At 41.2% G+C, this 19,730-nt stretch overlaps 1 protein-coding gene across 4 annotated transcripts in view; it reads left to right on the top strand.

Annotated features, from left to right (window-relative positions):
* lrrc45 (leucine rich repeat containing 45) overlaps window positions 1–19,730 on the top strand; it is a 128,136-nt gene that overhangs the window by 88,255 nt on the left and 20,151 nt on the right. For all 4 annotated transcript variants that reach the window (XM_062413762.1, XM_062413760.1, XM_062413761.1 and 1 more), the window contains exons 5-12: window positions 3,058–3,236; window positions 3,850–3,978; window positions 4,174–4,286; window positions 12,208–12,266; window positions 12,507–12,584; window positions 12,781–12,916; window positions 18,095–18,172; window positions 19,032–19,143. In XM_062413762.1, the coding sequence (XP_062269746.1) occupies window positions 3,058–3,236; window positions 3,850–3,978; window positions 4,174–4,286; window positions 12,208–12,266; window positions 12,507–12,584; window positions 12,781–12,916; window positions 18,095–18,172; window positions 19,032–19,143 (884 nt within the window). The remainder of the gene's footprint in view (window positions 1–3,057; window positions 3,237–3,849; window positions 3,979–4,173; window positions 4,287–12,207; window positions 12,267–12,506; window positions 12,585–12,780; window positions 12,917–18,094; window positions 18,173–19,031; window positions 19,144–19,730) is intronic.

The raw sequence follows: 19,730 nt of genomic DNA, 5'->3' as shown, positions 1-19,730 counted from the left end.
ATTTGAATTGGGCGTGGCAAAATGGCTCAACAGCGCCCCCTGGAACCAGCCCCTAGGTTTCCCCTTCAATGATCTTCACCAAAATCGGGACATAGGTGTATCGTGACCAGTCATGAAAAAAAGTCTCAAGGAATATTGTGAAAAAAGCAACAGGAAGTCCGCCATTTTGAATTTAGTGGCCATTTTAGCCATATTCCACATTTTTCCTTTGATGTACTTGTCGTAGAGCTTTCATCTGATCAACTTCAAATTCAGATGAGTCTCATCAAAACAAGATTAAGAAAAAAATTGACTAAGGGATTTTTTTTCCGTCACACCGTGTGACCGTGGCGTGGCGTCAAAGTTTGATTAAACGCCATCAAAACACAAGCATCTGTATCTCGAACATACATGGTCCAATCGAGTCCAAACTAGACATGTAAGACAAGAGTCCCGGCCTGATGACATCTACACAGAAATCATGACTTGAAATCACAGCGCCCCCTGGTGGCAACAGGAAATGTCTTTTTTTTTGCATGTTTTTTTTTTTTACACTTGGATGTATTTCTCCTCATCCATTGACCTCAACCATGTCAAACTTTATCAAATGGGTCTCAAGACATTGATAATGAAGGCATAAGATAACTGTAACTTTTCGTCAAACGCCATATTAATGGCGTGGCATCAAAGTTCATCAACTCGCCGTGAAACACGAAATTGCTGTAACTTCAGTGTTAATGGTTCTATCTCACTCAAACTACATGTGTTTAGCAAAATCCCCCCCCTGAAGATATTCAAATGGTTTTAAGGAATGGGCGTGGCAAAACAACTGACTAGCGCCCCCTAATGGGCAGCCCCGGCACTACGATTGGCCGACATGTACAAAAATCATTTTGGGCATGTGTCTTTTCATAACAAACAAATAAGTCTCTTGGATAGATATGCTAGACCAAACAGGAAGCCCGCCATTTTGAATTTAGTGGCCATTTTAGCCATTCCACATTTTTTCTTTGATGTACTTGTCGTAGAGCTTTCATCTGATCAACTTCAAATTCAGATGAGTGTCATAAAAACAAGATTAAGAAAAAAAGCGACTAAGGGAGTTTTTTCCCGTCACACCGTGTGACCGTGGCGTCAAAGTTTGATTAAACGCCATCAAAACACGAGCATCTGTATCGCGGACATACATGGTCCAATCGAGTCCAAACTAGACATGTAAGACAAGAGTCCCAGCTTGATGACATCTACACAGACATTATGACAGCGCCCCCTGGTGGCTACAGGAAGTGACATGTTTTATATTTTGATGAACTGCTCCTGGCTGCTTTACAATATACAGCTCAAATGAGCTCAGTCATGTCATTGGTCAGAATTGTAAAATTTCCTCAAACCATGTAAACATTGATGTTTGGTGAAGGATCATCCTTCGATGACGATGTTTTCATAAGTCCACTGTGCATTGGTCTTCACTACCAAACTTCTGTCACATGATTAGAGTACAAGCCTGAACAGCACTATGTGTCAATATATCCTCAGTGTCATAGCGCCACCTATTGATTATTCATGAAACAGGAAGTACTTTGTTATTCCACTCTGCATTATCCAACAGGCTCCAAACTACTGACCTCTGATCACAATCGGACCTGAACAGCTCCATATCTGAATATTAGGGCTAGGGTAATAGCGCCACCTACTGATCAGTGTGAAAATTACGTTGTGGTAAAATTGTCCAATTGACACAAAATTGCTCATGCTACATCAGAGCGCCTACTTGAACAGATCAGGTCTGTGCGTAATAATAGTGATGGCGCCACCTACTGGCAACAGGAAGTAAACTTTGTTTTTCAACTATCATTCGGTTTACATGTAATTTTCACAGTGTGATGTGCAATTGATAATTGGAATGTGCAATTAGAAGAAAAAGGATCGGCGTCGCTTGATGGACGAAGATAGTGAATCGTTTATCTTGCCGCAGTGGCAAAATGCATGCAACACGGAGACGTGCGCTTGGTTATCGATAGCTCTCTCCACCGACGTTACAGGCTTCAACGTGCGGGTGCTCGGGCCCGCCAGTGCTACAACGTAGCCCTAGTTTTATTAAGTAGTTTATAGAATAATGGAAGGTCAATTAATTGACAGATTATTGTCAGTAATGTTACCTGAGTATACATATTGTATATCAAGCAGTCTTGTAGTAATCATAGTCTATGGTGAGCAGCAACCACGATCATGATCCACTATTGCGATCAGATGCCACCATAGTCCACAATCATCCACTGCCGCCATCAGGATCAGCTGCCATCTCGATCTTGGACCACCACCACTATCAGATGCTAACACGATACAGGATCCGCTATTATTCGCAAGGTCAGTCAGCATAATACAGGATTTGCCATTAGGATAACGATCTATGATTTCCGATGCAGCCACAGCCGTGGATCTGGCAACGATTAGGCATAGGGGCTCTGGACAGTCACCCAGCCACCCTGGGCTCCCAGCTGCCTTTGACAAGTTGAGAGACTGCTAGCGGAGGTTACGCTAGGTGGCTCCGTAGCGGCTAGCGCGGGCTGGCTAACTTCAGCTAACAGAGGGTCAAGAAGCGGAGCTGAGCTTCGTCACTAAGTCACTCATTTATGACATTATGATTTATATAATTTTCCTTATTGTTTTTTCTGTATGTCTTCTCATTTTTGTATCTATATCTGAATGTCTTATATATCTTGTAGGTCACTTTTTCACGAATAAAATAAAATAAAATAATCACAGTTATCGCAAATGTTTAATTGCAATTGTTGTTTATTAGTCCTCACAAGGTGATATAGGTTTTTAACTCTACCTTCAATAAATGGAATGATTATTAAGAGCATTTTTTGCTTACTCTTACTGTCTACTTAAAACTAAAATAAGTTCAATTATCAATTAAAGCCCACTGCTACAACATGGAATAGCAGTCAACAAATAAGTATCTGGTATCATCTGAGAAGGGATTTTTAATCACGACTGAAAACCAGATTATGGATACTTGTGTTTCAGCGATAAAGTACCCTCCCCTTTAAAGACTTGAAATATTTTTTGCAGGCTTGTGTTGGAGTGGAATGCGTTGGGGGTGTGGGATGAGGCCTTCTTATCCTTTTGTCAGGGTTTGGCCTCCAACAGCATGCTGACGCAGCTGGACTTGCGCAACAATCAGATCAACCACCACGGAGCATCTGAGCTTGCTCTGGCTCTCAAACACAACACCACACTGGAAGTCTTAGGTGATTTACAATGACATTGAACAACACCCTTTCACTTTCACAAGACACGGCACTATATTAAGTTGCATGATTTATAAAAAATAAAAATTGGGCTTATTCATAATACAAATACATAAATTAGAAAAAGAAAAGCAATGCAATGACATCTCATGAACTTTGTACATTGCCACAGTAATTATATTTTTCAGTAAAACTTTAGCTTTTTCTCTTGACTATTCTCATCCTGGATTTCAGTTAAACAACCTTTCTCAATTAAAGTTACTAAACAGGGCAATACAGTGGTACATTGATTACCATTATTGCCTCTGGTATAAATCTGCTGGCTGGCTAAAGCATTTTTTTGGAGTTTGCATTTACACTCTCTTTGTGATCTTGAATGGTCATCCACTTGTCATGGTTGACGGTGTATCCTGTATGACTGCTGGGATTGGTTTCTTGCAGGAATATTTTCACACCTGACCGTTTCTTATGGTTGTGAATATACTTGATCTCAAGTAGACTTTGGGGTCAGTCTGACATTGTTAATGTTCTGATGTACATGAATACAGTATTTATGATCGAATGGTGGTCCACTCTTATTCAAAGTTAGATCACTATTACTATCTGTTGACAGACCTGAGATGGAACAACATTGGTCTGCTGGGTGGCAGAATTTTGCTAGAGGCCTTGCAGAAAAACAAGAGGATCGTTCAGCTGGAGATGGCAGGGAACAATATTCCCAGTGACACACTCAAAGCACTCGGTAAGTCTTTTATTAAGATGCAGTAATAGTTAAAGCTACATCTGTGTTTGTAGCTGTAACCAAATAGTCACCTTAAATAAAACTTGCTATGCCTCTCAATAGTGGTACATATCATGTACGCTTCCTCCTCTGGACCCACATTTCTCTGTCCTCATCCATCACCATTTTTCTCTTTTTGTTGCTTAACCATTTCAGAGCGGACGACTGGGGACAACTCAGACAGAAAGTCCACTCTGAGAGAGAACCACAGGAAGACCCAGGTCCTCAGCAAAGAGATCCAGAATCTGAAAGACAAGAAGAGCCATCAGGTAACATTAACTCTTTTAATTTGATTCATTTGGTCCAGAAGAATCTGGCTCATGTTCACATAAACCTATTTGAAACAGGGAAACATGAAATAGCATGGGCTTAGAAGTGGCTATTTGATTGGACAGTTTTGTCACCCTGTATGGACTCCCTCAGCATCAGGATGGACTCCCATGGCAAATTCCATGATCATGTAACTCTTAACTGAACCTTATCGTGTCTGGTATCATAAAGAGCTTATCAAAGAACGGATGAACATTATTATTTTAATTTGACTAAAAATGGAATATGTGTGTATGTACAGAGTTGGAATCGCTTTTCACTTTCTGATTGAGCCTCTTGCTCCTTTGCTAATGTGCATATGTCTTACCATGGTTACCAAATTATATGCGTAACAATTTTCATGGTTTAAAGATTGCTTTATAGTTCACAGCCAGAAAATGGATTCAGCAGTAGTTGTACAGCAATTCTACAGTAGTCTTGAACCTATGCCTACATACCAATAACACTGGCTGTTAGAGTTTGAACTAAGGTTATAATCACCTTAAGAAAAAAGTAGTATGAAGATATTGCAAAAGCTTGACCCAAACACAGACACGGACAACTCGGTTTTAGTGAAAACAGCGGTGGTTGATTTTCTAACAAAAATAGCCAATCATGAAGCCTGGTCCATGGGGGAGGCAGGTAAGCAGGCTGCAGCAGGTGGGAGAGAGTTAGCCTGGATGCCAGACGAATTTAGCCCCGCCCACAACATTTGAGGTCGGGAAGTTTGGTCTGGAGTTGCTCCGTTGGGGAGAAATTATGCCCGGTTCCAAATCATCCGGACCAATCAGATTGTCAGGGCGGGCTTTATACGATGATGGACAGATGATCAACGGTAACGTAGTCAACCACGTCATCAAAGTGCCCTTGGGTTGAATTCGTTTTCAACAAACATGCCTGCTGCTGGAGAGCTGAGATGTGTAGATGCTGCCATTGAGTCTGTTTTAGAAGACATCGACAGTGCATTCATTTTAAAAGAGGAACACAGAACGTGGAGGCGACGCCAAATTACCGCGCTAATCCCTATCGCGCTGGCGCTTGGCTGTTCACACCGGACACTGAAGCGACGCTGAACCGCCGGGCAGCGCTAATAATATCAGATTAAAAAGATTAAAGTACAGATATAGATTAAAAGCATATACTTACTTGTTGCTCCAACATTAAGCAACAGCGTCCCAACATTTGTCTTTCTTGGTGTTGTCTTTATACAACATGTTCCGAGGATCATACAACTCACTGTACTTCTCCACTTCAATTATTAATTTAATGTCATCCATGTTGGAAGAACCTCGCTGTTTGCTCCGTTAAATGTCGGGTGTCGGGGGTAAATTACGTATTCTACACTCAAGCCTAGTTGGAGAATACGTAGTCCCCCCCCTCTCTCTTTTTATCTGTATCACTGTTTGTGTGGCTGTAGTGGATGGGCAGAGGGGGAAATTTAATAATGTCATTGGTCAAATTAAAACTCCAGGACAACAGAAGGGGACTTCAAAGTATGGGATGCATATTTGATCATTTTATCATATAAAATATGTCATCAATATAGTTTAAGATCGTTTTTCAGTGTGTTTCCTGGTGCGATAAACTCGAGTCAAGCGCAAAAATTAGACTCGACGCCAAAACGATCGCTGCACCAAGGCTGCCTCGCGCGTTTCAGCCTCCGGTGTGACCCGCACAATGTTTTAACATGGGAGTGGATGGGAGCCAGCCGTTATTTAAGGCTTGACGCTGCGCTGAAGCGTCCGGTGTGAACCCGACGTTAGTAAATAACTCACAATGAGTTGCTTAACATACGTCACATACTACGTTGCTCTGATTGGTTGTAGGTCTATCCAATTGAGCGAAGAGGAATTTTATTTCCTGGTCAGTTGAAACACGCCCCATAATCACAGCCCAATGGAGCGGTCTCAGACTCACATTCTGACTAGAATTGTGAGTGTGACAACGTCAGGCTAGGAGAGAGTAGCCATGGCCACCAAAAGATACAGACAACACAGACAAAAGGGAGAGAGAAAACAAAGAAGTAGAAAGGAGAAATACTGTGGTCCCGGTTAACCATGCTATTCAGATTGTTTTGGTGTCATGTGGTTTGAATAAATTACAGACCGTTGGGAATTATTAAGGGGCATTGTTAGGAAACTTGGAAGAGGATGATATGCATGCTGCACAAAAATCCTTAAAGGGCCCATATATTACACCTTTCTGTGATTTATTTGAGGTATTGGTATCCCGAAGAGCATATATCAGTGGTTTAGTGTAAAAAAACTGCTGCAATATTTATTTCCATGTCCTCTCTTCTGCCTCTCTCTGGCTTTCCAGAGAGAACAGGCTGTTTTTCGCCTGCCTCATTAGTTATTTATGAGCCCTTCCTCTGATTGGCTGACTGCCCTTTGAGTGACACGCGACCAGGCCTATCACCGATCTCATTATGGCGCATTGATGATCTCTCTGGTAAACAAAGCTGAAAGTCCTGTTGTTATGCTTGGATACAGCTTTAGAAGACCAGCCACATATTCAGGTAAATGGTGGTGTGTTCGGAGGCTGGGTGGGGCTGAGGTTTAGAGCAGTTGTCCTCCGACCAGAAGGTTGGTGGCTCAAATCCAAGCACAGAAATTGGTTACAGGGTCAGAATTGTGGAATTAACAGGTCAATAAGGGTTTCTTATATTGTGATGGATTAATCATTAGACCAAAGAAATGAAAGGCTAATGTGCATGTGGTAGGGTTGGCTCGAATAATGTCTGGAGACACAGATATGGTCACTTGGAGTTGGTATTTTGGTCATCAGATGCAGGAGACATTCTTGATGGCGTCAACTCAATGATTCCACTAGGTGATGCTGTTGAGCTATTCTGCCTCACCAAATATTGTCCTTGTGTTCACAAGGTGACTCTCATTGTACATGTCCATTTTGAGGCATAATGGTGAATGGTGACGTTACAACCATTTCCTGTGTGTTGGCGTTTCATCGTAGTGCACGCTGTTGTGTTCAATGTAAAGGCTCAAATGTCACAGCATGATCTCACCAGCTTCTAAATGCTTCCCTGACCTGTTTTGAGGTGGATCAAAGTCAAAATGTAGGCGTAGAATGTAGCTCGGGAATTTTGGGAATTTTTACAAAAAAAAATATATGCAAATTAAACGCTGAGCAATAAAAACATCATTCAAAACTCTATTTTAAAGATGTATGGAATGCAGCACACGCTGCATGTTGAATTCCAACCTTCCACTGTGCATTTCTCCATCACATGGGCAGATAATACCCAACATCCTTCACACTACTGAAGAGCTATTGAGGCCTGCTGTAGTGTGCAGGACTAGTCAGGTACGTTTCGATGATGTTACTGGGGAAAATATATTAACATGCTGATTGAGGATTGTTCATCTGTCCATCTAGCCTCTTTCTATTCATTTATCCATCAATTGTAAAATATTTTTAAAGACGATTCCAATTGTTTGGCTAACTATTTATATCTCTGGCATTGCATTAGTGATTTTTTTTAACAAGCTTTTTTCTCATCTTATTCTACATAACAATTCCACGTGCACTATCTCATTTGTGGAGACATTTCATCCCAGCCAATGTAGTAGAAGAGACTGTGTACATTTGCAAATACTGTGCAAAAACCTATGTTAAGAATGACACAAAGATGCAGAAGCATATAGTCAAAGGTCCAAAGTTTATTTAAAACCCTACACTGTGGGCTGTCGATCTTGCAGTCTTCACTGTCGCTCCACGAACTCTCTTGCCTCACTAGCGGCGGTTTCGCCGCAGATCAGCTGTGTGTCGGTTGTTTACACAGCAGCGTGTGCGCTTTTGGCGGCGGAGTCGCTAGTTTATCTGCATTATGGTATGAAGAGGCACATCTTCCGGTCTGTCGATAAAAGTCAAAGCCCCGTTAGAACTTTAGAACAGATGAATGGATTCACAAGTTGTGCAACTTTTCTGTAGGCGTTTCAAAATAAAAGCACCCCAGCGTTTCTGTTGACTGAATCCTTTTTTGTTTAACAAGGAGATTTTATTGTGAAATATTTGCAGGAGCACAATATGCAAGGCTTCAAACTGTATAATATTTGTATTAATTTGAATACATGGCACTACTTTCACACAATTAATTTGTCATATTTATGGCCATATTCAAGTCAAAGGCAATGTAAAGTGCTGCAGTGTTGAACTGAAGCTAAATATTGTGCACTGAACAGATGCTGTAAATATGAATTGATAACAGAAAATGCAAAACTAATAAATACTCATAAGTATGTTTCTTTGAAGAATACAGGGTGGTAGATCTCAGTTTACGTTTGGATTTAAAAAGTGATCTTGGGCTCGAAAAGGCGGGAGACCACTACTGTAGAAGGTTTCCTTTTCAACTCTGTGTAGGGTCAGTTTCAGCTTGTTTACTACATTGAGTGGGTGGCCGGTCTTTTACCCCATACCTGGGCTCAGGATCGCAGACCAGGCGTCTCATTTATAACCATTGCCTACGCAAAAAGTGGGGCCTGAAATCTGCGTACACCACTTCTCAAGCAAACGTTGGAGTTTTGGAGACGGGAAAGTGGTTATGCAGACGTAAGGTGATGAACTGAAGCCACATTATTGATCCACTGCATCATTTACATCATGTGCAACATATCTGTTCATTAAGAACCTTTTAATTGAAAAATATATAACAAATTACATCAAATTACGTTCAGATTCCATTAAACAGCCGAGTTACAGAGCCGAGTTATTAACAGTTGTGATGGAAATTCATCTTGAGATTTGAAATAAAGAAATTCTCAGACTGGAGTTGCCATTGAGTCTTTATAATAGTAAGCTCTGCAGAGTTTACACAACAAGCACGGGTGCTCAAGATGGAACAACTGGCCGCAAGCTCCTCTGTGTCTATCTGCTGTGTCTGTCCGCTGTAGCAAACTCCCTGTTTGCCAAGGCCACAGTAGTGAAACATCTAGTCAGGACTTTGATTTATAAAGTGAACATTGCGTGAGACCCCAGGTCTGCTCTGGGTGCCATTTGGCCGTGACGTCGAGTCAGGCTCTGTGGGTTAATGCTCTTCTCAACAACCATTACAGAGAGTCAGCTTTTGGGCACCTTTCATGGTAAAAAAAAAGGGCCCACGATTTAAAAACAGCTTGATGAAAAGGAGGCGACCCATTTAATTTGTAAAATTTAGAATCAGTTAAGATCAGAGCATCATCCAGCGAGCGTATCGTGACAGGAAACACACTGAAAAATGATTTTTAACAATATTGACGACATATGCTATATGATATAAATGATCAAATATGCATCCTACACTTTGTATTCCCCTTCTGTTGTCCAGGAGTTTTCATTTGACCAATGACATTATTAGATTTCCCCCTCTGCCCATCCACTACAGCCACACAAATAGTGATACAGATAAAAAGAGAGGGGGGGGGGGGGGGGGACTACGTATTCTCCAAATGGGCTTGAGTGTAGAATACGTAATTTACCCCCGACACCCGACATTTAACGGAGCAAACAACGAGGTTCTTCAACATGGATGGCATTAAATTAATAATTGAAATGGAGAAGTGAAGTGAGTTGTTTGATCCTCGGAACATGTTGTATAAAGACAACAACAAAAAGGACAAATCCTGGAACGCTGTTGCAGTAAATTTTGGAGCAACAAGTAAGTATATGCTTGAAAAAAATTATTAAATGCCGTTTTTACTGCAGGCTGATAACAGCTGCGCTTCGGCGTCGCTACCGCGCCCGGTGTGAACAGCCAAGCGCTGGCACGCTAGGGATAAGCGCTCACGCCTCGCTTCGGCGTCGCTACCGCATCCGGTTTGAGCAAGGAAGCCTGGAGGTGGGTCCACACAAGGTAATCGGTGCCACAGTTGGGATGCCACAAGGTTGTTTAAAACCAGTTCTCTACCTCTGAGAGACATTTGAGGGAGCAGCCGTTTCCATTTTGCTAGTCTGTTTTCTATTTGTTCTGTGACGGTCTCCCAGTTCATCTTTACTTTGTTGTCTGCTTCAAAAACACCCCATGGTCCTTTGTTTCATCAATTCTCCACTTAGGGTTTTGTGAGACAACTGGGAAAACGTCACGCCACTCACCGACAGCGACGGTTTAACTTTTTTTCCTTGCTGCTGAAGCCAAGCTAAAATATGAAATGATGTCTGCTAAAAGATGATGTCTGCTAAAAGATCCGCGTAGGCATATAAAATAACGTTTTCCTACTAAACCAGAATAAAACAAACCCTGAAGGCTGGAACGATTATGTGGAGGATAAGTTCCATGGAGAGTGCGTAGAGCATCCCTGACAGAGAACAGGCTTGCCTGACGCCAACACGTTCTAAAAGGAGCCCTCAGACTGATGTTGAAGTTTAGCACACTCTCAAGGTCACTGTACAGCACATTACATTACATTTGTCCAAAGCGACTTACATTGTTAGAACACTCAGCATATATGAGGGGCCATTTTAGGGGTTCAGTGTCTTGCCAAGGACACTTAGGCATGCAGATGGGAAAGAGTGGGATTTGAACAGGCAACCTTCTTGTTATAGAGCACCCACTCTATCCCCTAGGCCACGCTCTCCCCATTAGCACCTTGATCTTAGCTATGAAACCAGCACTTAACACAACTTCCTGTGGACAGTAATGGAGAAGCCAGGTTCAGTCCTGCTTTTATCGCGTTCAAACGCCTTTCTTTTGGTCTAGGGCAAGGTTCGACAATCCGCGGCTCTGCAGCCGCATGCAGCTCTTCAGCCCCTCTGCAGTGGTTCCCAGTACAGTGTTGTGCATGAAAATTTTGATTTGACATTTTACAGTTATCCAGCGATAGAGAACATCACTCAAATCATCATCGTATCAGGCCATCATGTGAAATACCAGTAGCAAGTGTTGGGACATGGTTTTTGTGCAAACCACAGGCCTCCTTTCAGTCAAACTTGTTACAAACATGCCGCATGTGCTGGAGTGGACTCAATCCCCCAAGATGCCACAGGTTCCATTGATCTTAGAAAGTCAGGGAACTCAGTCTCCCAGAGGATGTAACAGGATGCTGCATGTCCTGGGGTCTGGGCAATGTCACACAAAGGTGTCAAGAACTACCAGGGTCAACTCCTATTGGTCACTCTGGTCCAAGACCTGTGAGGTCACCGGGGCCAATATAGGGAGAGGTCTCCCCAAGATCTTTCTCTTTCTACAATCCTTCGAAGGCCAGCAGGCTATCCAACCCACAACCGGAGGTCAGAGGTGCACCCTTCTCAAGGAAATCTCCTCGCCCTTCAAGCTCTACAAAACTCCTCGTAGCGACGCGATGTCCTGCAGAAAAACTTCAACCAGCATCTGAGCACACGGCTCAATCTCCCAGCATGCACTCCGATAGTGTGCACACCACTAGGCACACATAATAATCCCGAGCAGTAATAATATGTGTGCAATGCATTGCTTTGCTTTGCAATACACCACCTACACCAAGTATACAGAATTGTAATATGTAATGTGTTTTTATAATGTGTATTTATATATATATATTAATAGTAATCTGTAATGCATTGCCTTGTGGTGTGTTGTAGAGAAAACACTTTTAACCTTGCGAAGTGAAAATATTGATCAGTCTGTTCATGCTGATTATAAAGGAAGTGACAGATAAAATATTGCATTATGGGAGTAAAATAAAATACCCCAAAACTTTCAGAAAGGATAAATCTTGCTCATATAGATGACAATTCAGTGTAGAAACTATTATAACTAGTAGACAAATACTAAAATAGAAAAAGTAAATGAATCAAAGGTTAATGAAATAAATGGGCAATGCAGCACACTTGCGCCTCACAGTGGAAATAACCGTTATAGACACAGACAGCTTTGTGACTGCAAACACACTCATGCTCATTCTCTTTCAGGTCCTGAGTCTAATGGAAACTATAGACAGCCAGCAGGAGGAGATAAGATGTTCTAAAAGGTGTGAGAATGTGATATCATGTTTAATTATTTACATAAACACTATTGTATAACTGAGAGTCACAAAACTCCATTTTATAATAAAACCCTCTATAGTTGGACTGGAATGGAAATAAAACTTGGATAGATATAGCATGTTATTACTATTATAGTCAAAATATAATAGTCATACTGCACTTTTTACCCCAACAAAATAAAAAGATTATAAAATGTTTATCTTATCTCCCTTCTGCTTCATTAGATTCACTTCCATTCAGATAGGTCAACTCCAGGAAGCTCTGAATGAGAGGAAGTCAGCTGTCATCTCTATCACTGCCAAGTACGTAGTTCATCTTTCTTTACTCCATGTTCATGATATAAGGACTGGCACAGTTTTGGTGTTTTGTGTAACCTATGTGACGTTAATCAACATTACCTAAGCCATCTGTCAATTATCTAAACTGCAGCCTCATAATACTAGCTTTATTGATGGAGCTCTAACTAAAACTTGGATCTGTTAATGATTTGATTTCTAGACTGCAGATGACAGAGGAGGCCCTCACTCTCTCTGAGCAGAAAAATGTCAACATGGTAGAACTGCTGACTCAAGTGAAGGTTGAGAAAGAAGAACAGATGGAGAGACAGAGTAGAGAGAGAAAGAAAGAACAAGAGGTAAGGCTGGAAACACAGTTCACTCAGTCAATGTCCTATGGTTAGAAACACTGTAGCGCACTAGAATGTTTAAGTAGTGTAAGTTATCAGTTTTAGAAATGAATGATATGAGACCATTTTGTGAATCGAGTACATTGATGTATATATAAATAAAAGGCACATTGTTCTCCAATGGCAGTTATCAGCCTTTGACTTTGACATGCACAAATGTGTATACACTGTCCCATACATCTTTTAAGTTTTAAATATAATAACTCTGCAGTATTTCTGACAACATCAATAGAACAGGCAGAACAACTGTCGTAAGATTCACTGTAATAGGATTTTTCATTTCATATACTTTTGACCTACACACAAAGATGTGTGTAGGTCACACAAAGGTGAATCCATTGTCCTCTTTCTGTATATTCATTGCCTTCAGGACCATTAGTCCCATCCGATCTAAGAATATTTTCCCTTTGTTTTTGGTACTTCTCATATGGGTCTTGTTGAATATTAAAGCCTAATAAAACTTATTAGTGGATAATAATAAGTAAGTATTATTATCCACTGTTACGCCCCCTGGTGGCTCGGAGCTGGTTCGGTTGGTTGAGGTTTGGCTAATTATGTTCCAGTAAATAATTAACCTCTTTTTTCATCAAAGATCTTTTGTATGCATTTACCCTGTATGGGTTCTGTGTAATAGGCCTGGACTCACCCACCTCTATGACGTGCTCTAACACCGTAGTGCGGGGAGGCACATCTCCAAACAGACAGGGGAACTCAGAGATAAGGCAGAGTAGGTCAGATTCCTGCTCACTGCTTAAATGATGCATTAAAGATGGAAGTTTTAACAACATCTCTGAATTGGATAACCGAGGGGTCTGTTGCTGGGCATTGCGTAAACTCAGACCATCCTCATCACTCACCGCATTTGCGCTCACAGCTACAGACACCGCAGCTGCAACAGAGGCTACAAGAGGCGCACTGCGTGTCTCTGGCTGGACGTCGCCTCTAGTGTAATAGTTTTTCAACATATTTATATGACACACTCTGGTTTTCCGTCTTCTATCAGGAGTCCGGATGACATAGTCAGTGGCACTCAACCTCCTGTCAATAGTGTAAGGTCCTGAAAATCGAGCACTAATTGAATTACCTAGAATGGGCAGTAACACTAAAACCAAGTCACCTGGCTGTACAGAACGTGGAAGTGCTTTTATATCGAACTGCTGCTTCATACCCTGTTGTGCAACAAAGAGACTCTTCCTAGATACTGCAAGCCTCGTGCAGTCGTTCTCGGAAGCTACTCACGAAGGTCAGCACGTTTCGCTGGGTGGGCGAACTCTCGCCTGTTAGCTGATCCTTTAACACTCTTAAAGGGCCTCTCACTGTGTGACCAAATACCAGCTCTGCTGGACTGAAACCTAGTGACTCTTGCACTATTTCCCTAACTGCAAATAGAGCCAAAGGAACGCGTTCATCCCATTCCCTACCGCTCTCCATGATATATTTGCACAATACTGACTTAAATGTCTGATGCCATCTTTCGAGTGCCCCCTGCGACTCCGGGTGATAAGCACTCGAGATCCTGTGTGATATGGACAGGCATGTTAACACCTGTTCGAAAATACCTGAAAGGAAGTTGGTACCTTGATCGATCTGCACAATCTTAGGGAGGCCGAAAGTAGAAAAGAACTTGATCAGGGCCCTTACTACTGACTGAGCTGTTATACTCCTAAGAGGGATAGCTTCAGGATACAGGGTAGCTACACACATGATTGTTAACAGGAACTGGTTACCGGATTTCGTTTTTGGCGGCGGGCCAACACAATCAACCAGCTCAAACGGTTCCCCTATAGCTGGGACCGGGTGAAGAGGCGCAGGCTTAATAACCTGATTTTAGCGCTTTCTGGAGCAAGAGCCGCAGCAAAACACTTCGCTAAAGTGGCGTCCTCCTTCTGAGCAGCAATACGACTACTTCGAATCATAGGCAACCTAGTTGTCTCTGAGGTGGGAGGATGGCCCTGAACCTTAAGCTGGACACTCCGCTCAGCAGTAGGCTGAATAAACACAGGTGGGGAAACAGTCTGGCCAGACAAGTCGCGAACAGGGTATCCGATAAATCAACTGCTTCACCCAACCTACGTGCTTGAGCACGGGTGACCACACACACAGGGAACACTTCAGGGAAGTCCTGAGGCAACACATCAGGCTGCAAAATCTCAGGCCTTTGTAGAATTTCTAAAACTGGCGTAACTTTTCCACCAGCGATGTCATTCCCTAACAAAATGTGATGCCTCTAACGGGCAAAGACGGGCGCACGCCCACTTTAAACACTCCAGTTGCTAGGTCACAGGATAAATGTATCTGATGGAGAGGCACAGACAAAAACCCCATTTCAATGACTTGTACAAGCACACTGGACCCACTTAAAGTTACCATTCGATCAGGGAGACTATTCTTGAACTCTTCGATGAGAATCAATTGTGATAGAGTGTCAAAATTAGGCGGGCATCATCACAGTCGGGGCAGAGTACGAGGAGGCTTAAGCTCCAGATCAGAGGCCGCATCTGAATGACCTGACTCATCCTCAACCTGCCCTCCCCCAACTACCTCTTCCTCCCTGCTGTCCTTCTCTGCGTTAGAAGACAAGGATGGGGATGGAATAGCGGGCGAACTAGCAGTTGCACTGCAGCCCGTACCAAGCACTTTATTATGTACCAACATACATACAACCGCTTCTTTCAAGTTGGTTTTTAGCATACCTGGTGAGACTGCAAATTCAAAATGTGCCGCAATGGCATACAAATCTTTTTTTTTACAGCAATCAATCTGTTCCACAGACGGATCACTAAGAAAACCCTCAATATCAAACATGCTCATGATGTCTCAAAAAGCTTTAAGCCAAACCTCAACCAAGATAACCAATATTACCAGCCTACTTGACGTGTGCCCTGCACACCAACACTCAACAAACCTGTTGCTTAAACGGATCAAAGATCCCGGACGAGCCCCCACTTTATGTTACGCCCCCTGGTGGCTCGGAGTGGGGCATAGCATAAATGCGACAGGTAAGGAGAAGTGAGGGTGCAATTACACATAAACCATTACACGATAAAAGGCAAACAAAGTATTTATTTAAACAAAGCAACACAGGGATCAACAAGGACTCTCAGTGGCACCAAAGAAAAGAACACAAAAAAAACACTCCCCCCTTTACAGGTGCTTAGCACCCAAAAGTACAGCGGGTGGTGATCACTCTAACCTGGGGTAATAACAAGAAGTAAACCTACGTGTGTGTTATATGTGCGCACAACAAACAAACATTTACAAAGACAAAGACAAAACAAAAGTAGGCGGCAGCTAACAACTCAATTAATAAAGACAAAATTAAATCAAGGCACCAGCTAATATCTACGCTAAACCAAACAAAAACCAACAGAGCTCTGACACAGCTCCCTCCAAAAAGCCTCCTCTTTCGCTAACAAAAAACAAAAGACTATCTAAAGGGAAAGGGTTGATTGTAGATGGGGACCAGGTGTGGCGATTATATTATTGGCACCAGCTGTGATGAGCGGCCATGATGCTTCTTCCTTTGGCCACTTCAGATGCGTCCTGCCCGAGAGCTCCCCCTTCCGGTCTCTGCAGGCATCACCAGTCACCAAGGTGGAGAAGACAAAAAAACACAAAACAGAACACAATACATGTACACATACAGGACATCAAGAACATGGTTCGTAACATCCACTAATGCTTTCTACATTATAATGACAAGTGACTTGAGCTATTGGATTATTACTATTAACTGAAGCAATGAAGGAATTTAACCCACGTTAACTGAGCCAGTTGTTCACCAGCTCTAAGCGACCAGTTATGCATGATCACCATTGTTAAGAGACAGTCTGAGTATGTTGAAATTGCACCATGAGACAGGCTTTGGGTGGAATAAAAAACTCAACGTTGCAATACTAAATAGAACGAGTTTGTGGTAAAAGTATACAGTCTAAGATGGCAGACATCTCGAATAAAATTAATGTGGAGTGTTTAGCAAAGCTAAATTAACTCACATTGTCTCTTTCCTGCTATTTTCTGCTTAGCGTCAATGTTTGTCCAATGAAATCCTGCAATACCACATTATCACAGACTGATACAATTAATATATATATATATATTTATATATTTATATATATTTGTTATACATTTATGCACACACTGACTTAAAAAAACTGTAAATATGCCGATGACCTGTGGTGTCCTTTAAGGATCAATTCTGGGACTAGTTCTGTTCAATCCATATATCTTCCACTTTTAAGGGGGCCAAACCATTCACAACAATAACCTTGCCAACCATAGTTATGCGGACAACACTCAGATTTACCTAGCTCTCTCATCAAATGATTATGGTCCCATGAAATCACTCTCCAAATGAATCAAAGAAATCGAATACTGGATGTCACAATTTTTATATTTTGCAGTAAAGATGAGTGATATGAGTTCGCGACTCACCTAAAAGACAATTTATTACACACAAATGAGCAGGTTGAGAAAGATTTGACTCCGCTAAGAAAAGTAGGGTGAATTTGGGTAGTCTGGGACATAGGGTTATGTGGGACATCTAAACTCAAGTCTGTTTATTTCCTTTCCTAACTAAATGCAATCAAAAGGGCTTTTACTATAGGTTTAACATAGACATGTGACTGAAATTGATTAACTTCATAAGGCTGAAGTCACAAAAAGAGGAGAGGTAAATGTCAGCTTAGTATAGCATGACAATGTCAATGACATGTTATTCTTACAAATTATTGTTAAGGATATAAATCTGTCATAAATGAAACAATGTTCCTTATTGTTATCAAATTATGTTTGTGATGTACTCAAGCAACGAGAGAGAGAGAAATATACACAATTTACTCCACTGTATTTTATTCTATTTTTATTATTTTACAAGGTTTTATCTATTTGTATTATTTTTCCCTCTCAACTTATTTTTTGTTATTGATACAGATTAATGTATTTTACCTATCTCTTTTATTGAAATTTGTTTTAAATTGTGCTTTCAGATTTTAAATAATTTTCTTCAAAGTCTGTGTTGTTTCTCTTTAATGTTCCAGTAAAGCACCCTGATATACCTCTGTATATGAAAGGTGCTTAAATAAAATGTCCTTGCCCCTCAATATCATATTTTTTCCCATTCTGTAGGACTGTGTATCGAGAGAGGGAAAACTATTTAGAGAGATCCAAAACCTCTCAGAAACCAACAGCCAACTCAGGAATAAAGTAAGAGTAATTTTTTTTCAGAAAATTGAATTTATGTTTTTAGTATTTGCATTTGAAACATTCATGCTGATGCTGAACAAATACACACACAGACCGACATTTGATTTCTCAATTAATTCAATTCAGTGTAATATTTTTTTTACATAACCCCAAATCATAACATAAGACCTCTAACACAACTTCCAATATTAACGACAGAAACCCAGAAACAACCATTCACACTTTGCCCAGATTTAGTTCAAAACATAAAGGGTTAGGGTTAACCCTAACCCTCTGGAAACAAGGAGACAGCTCGTGATAGGATATTATCAATATAATTATTTATGAGTTTAGCCAAATCTTACTTGTCAGCAGTCCAAGAAAATAACAAAGTGACTTCAGTGGGCTTGATAGCATCCCTCAGAGGTTAGTTACAACTGAAGAAATCTCTTCGATGAGACAATAAACCTTTTTTAACAAACTACAACCATTTCCAACTGCCCTCAATGGCTCAACCAACCAACCTTAAAGGGTTAGCTTACCCAAAAAAGGAAATTGACTCAATATCTACTCACCACTATTTCAATGGAGGGGTGGGTGAACTGTTTGAGTCTGAAAAGCCTATGGTAAAGATGAATTTATTAAAGCTAAAATAAATCCTTACAATTGTCTAGTTGGAACAGGGTCTAAAAGACATGCTGCTGGTTACGGTGTCCAACGTTTGGGGATCTGTTCAAAGAGATTGGTAGGAGAAAGTCTAAATATAAATTAGGTGCTACCATCCATTTTAAGACTACGGGACAATACATTAGTGTCGGCTGTGGCACATAAGATAGATGTAAACTTAACTGTATATGTGAATGTGTCTTTCTGTGGATAGGTTGAGGAAATGGAGAGATGGTGTAAGTCACAACAACACCAGATTTTTGAGCTTAAGCAGGAACTGACCAACAGTACAGCTGAGCTCAATCTACGACTAGCCCAGGCAGAAGGTAACACTCAAACATGCAAAAACAACAGTTGCACTGCGGTTGTATGCCAGCCAATGCATTTTCTGCATATATATTTCTACAAACTTTTGATCCAGATTATGTAACGGCCACTGCAACCTTTACCTCTGACAGCTGAAACATAATCCTTTATCTTTGAATCCAAGTAAAAAATTAAATCTAATCAATTCATAAGTCGAATTGTGCCAGGTGTAATAAAATTCCCTATGTGCTGTCCTAATATGTAACTGTGAAAGAATTCCCTCAAGGTATTTCAGAGATATTGCATTCACAAGGCAAAACATTTGCTTTGTGAGTTCAAAGTGACCTTTGACTTAATTATATTCAGGTCATCCTTGAGTCCAAATGTGATGAAATTCCCTTTGTGCATTCTCGATATATATCTAGTTAATAACAACGCAAGGTCATGTAACACAATTTTATGACATTCCCTCAAACTAATCTTAAAGGACCCATATTTTACACCTTTCTGGGATTTCATTTGAGATATTGGTACCCCTAAGATGATATAGCAGTGGTTTAAAGTCGAAAAACTGCTGCAGTGTGTATTTCCCTGTCATATCTTCTGC

The sequence above is a fragment of the Platichthys flesus genome, chromosome 20 (assembly GCF_949316205.1).
Source record: "Platichthys flesus chromosome 20, fPlaFle2.1, whole genome shotgun sequence".
In the NCBI taxonomy this organism is placed as follows: Eukaryota; Metazoa; Chordata; class Actinopteri; order Pleuronectiformes; family Pleuronectidae; genus Platichthys; species Platichthys flesus.
Note: the sequence above shows the minus strand (reverse complement) of the source record. Positions and strands in the feature narration are given on the sequence as shown.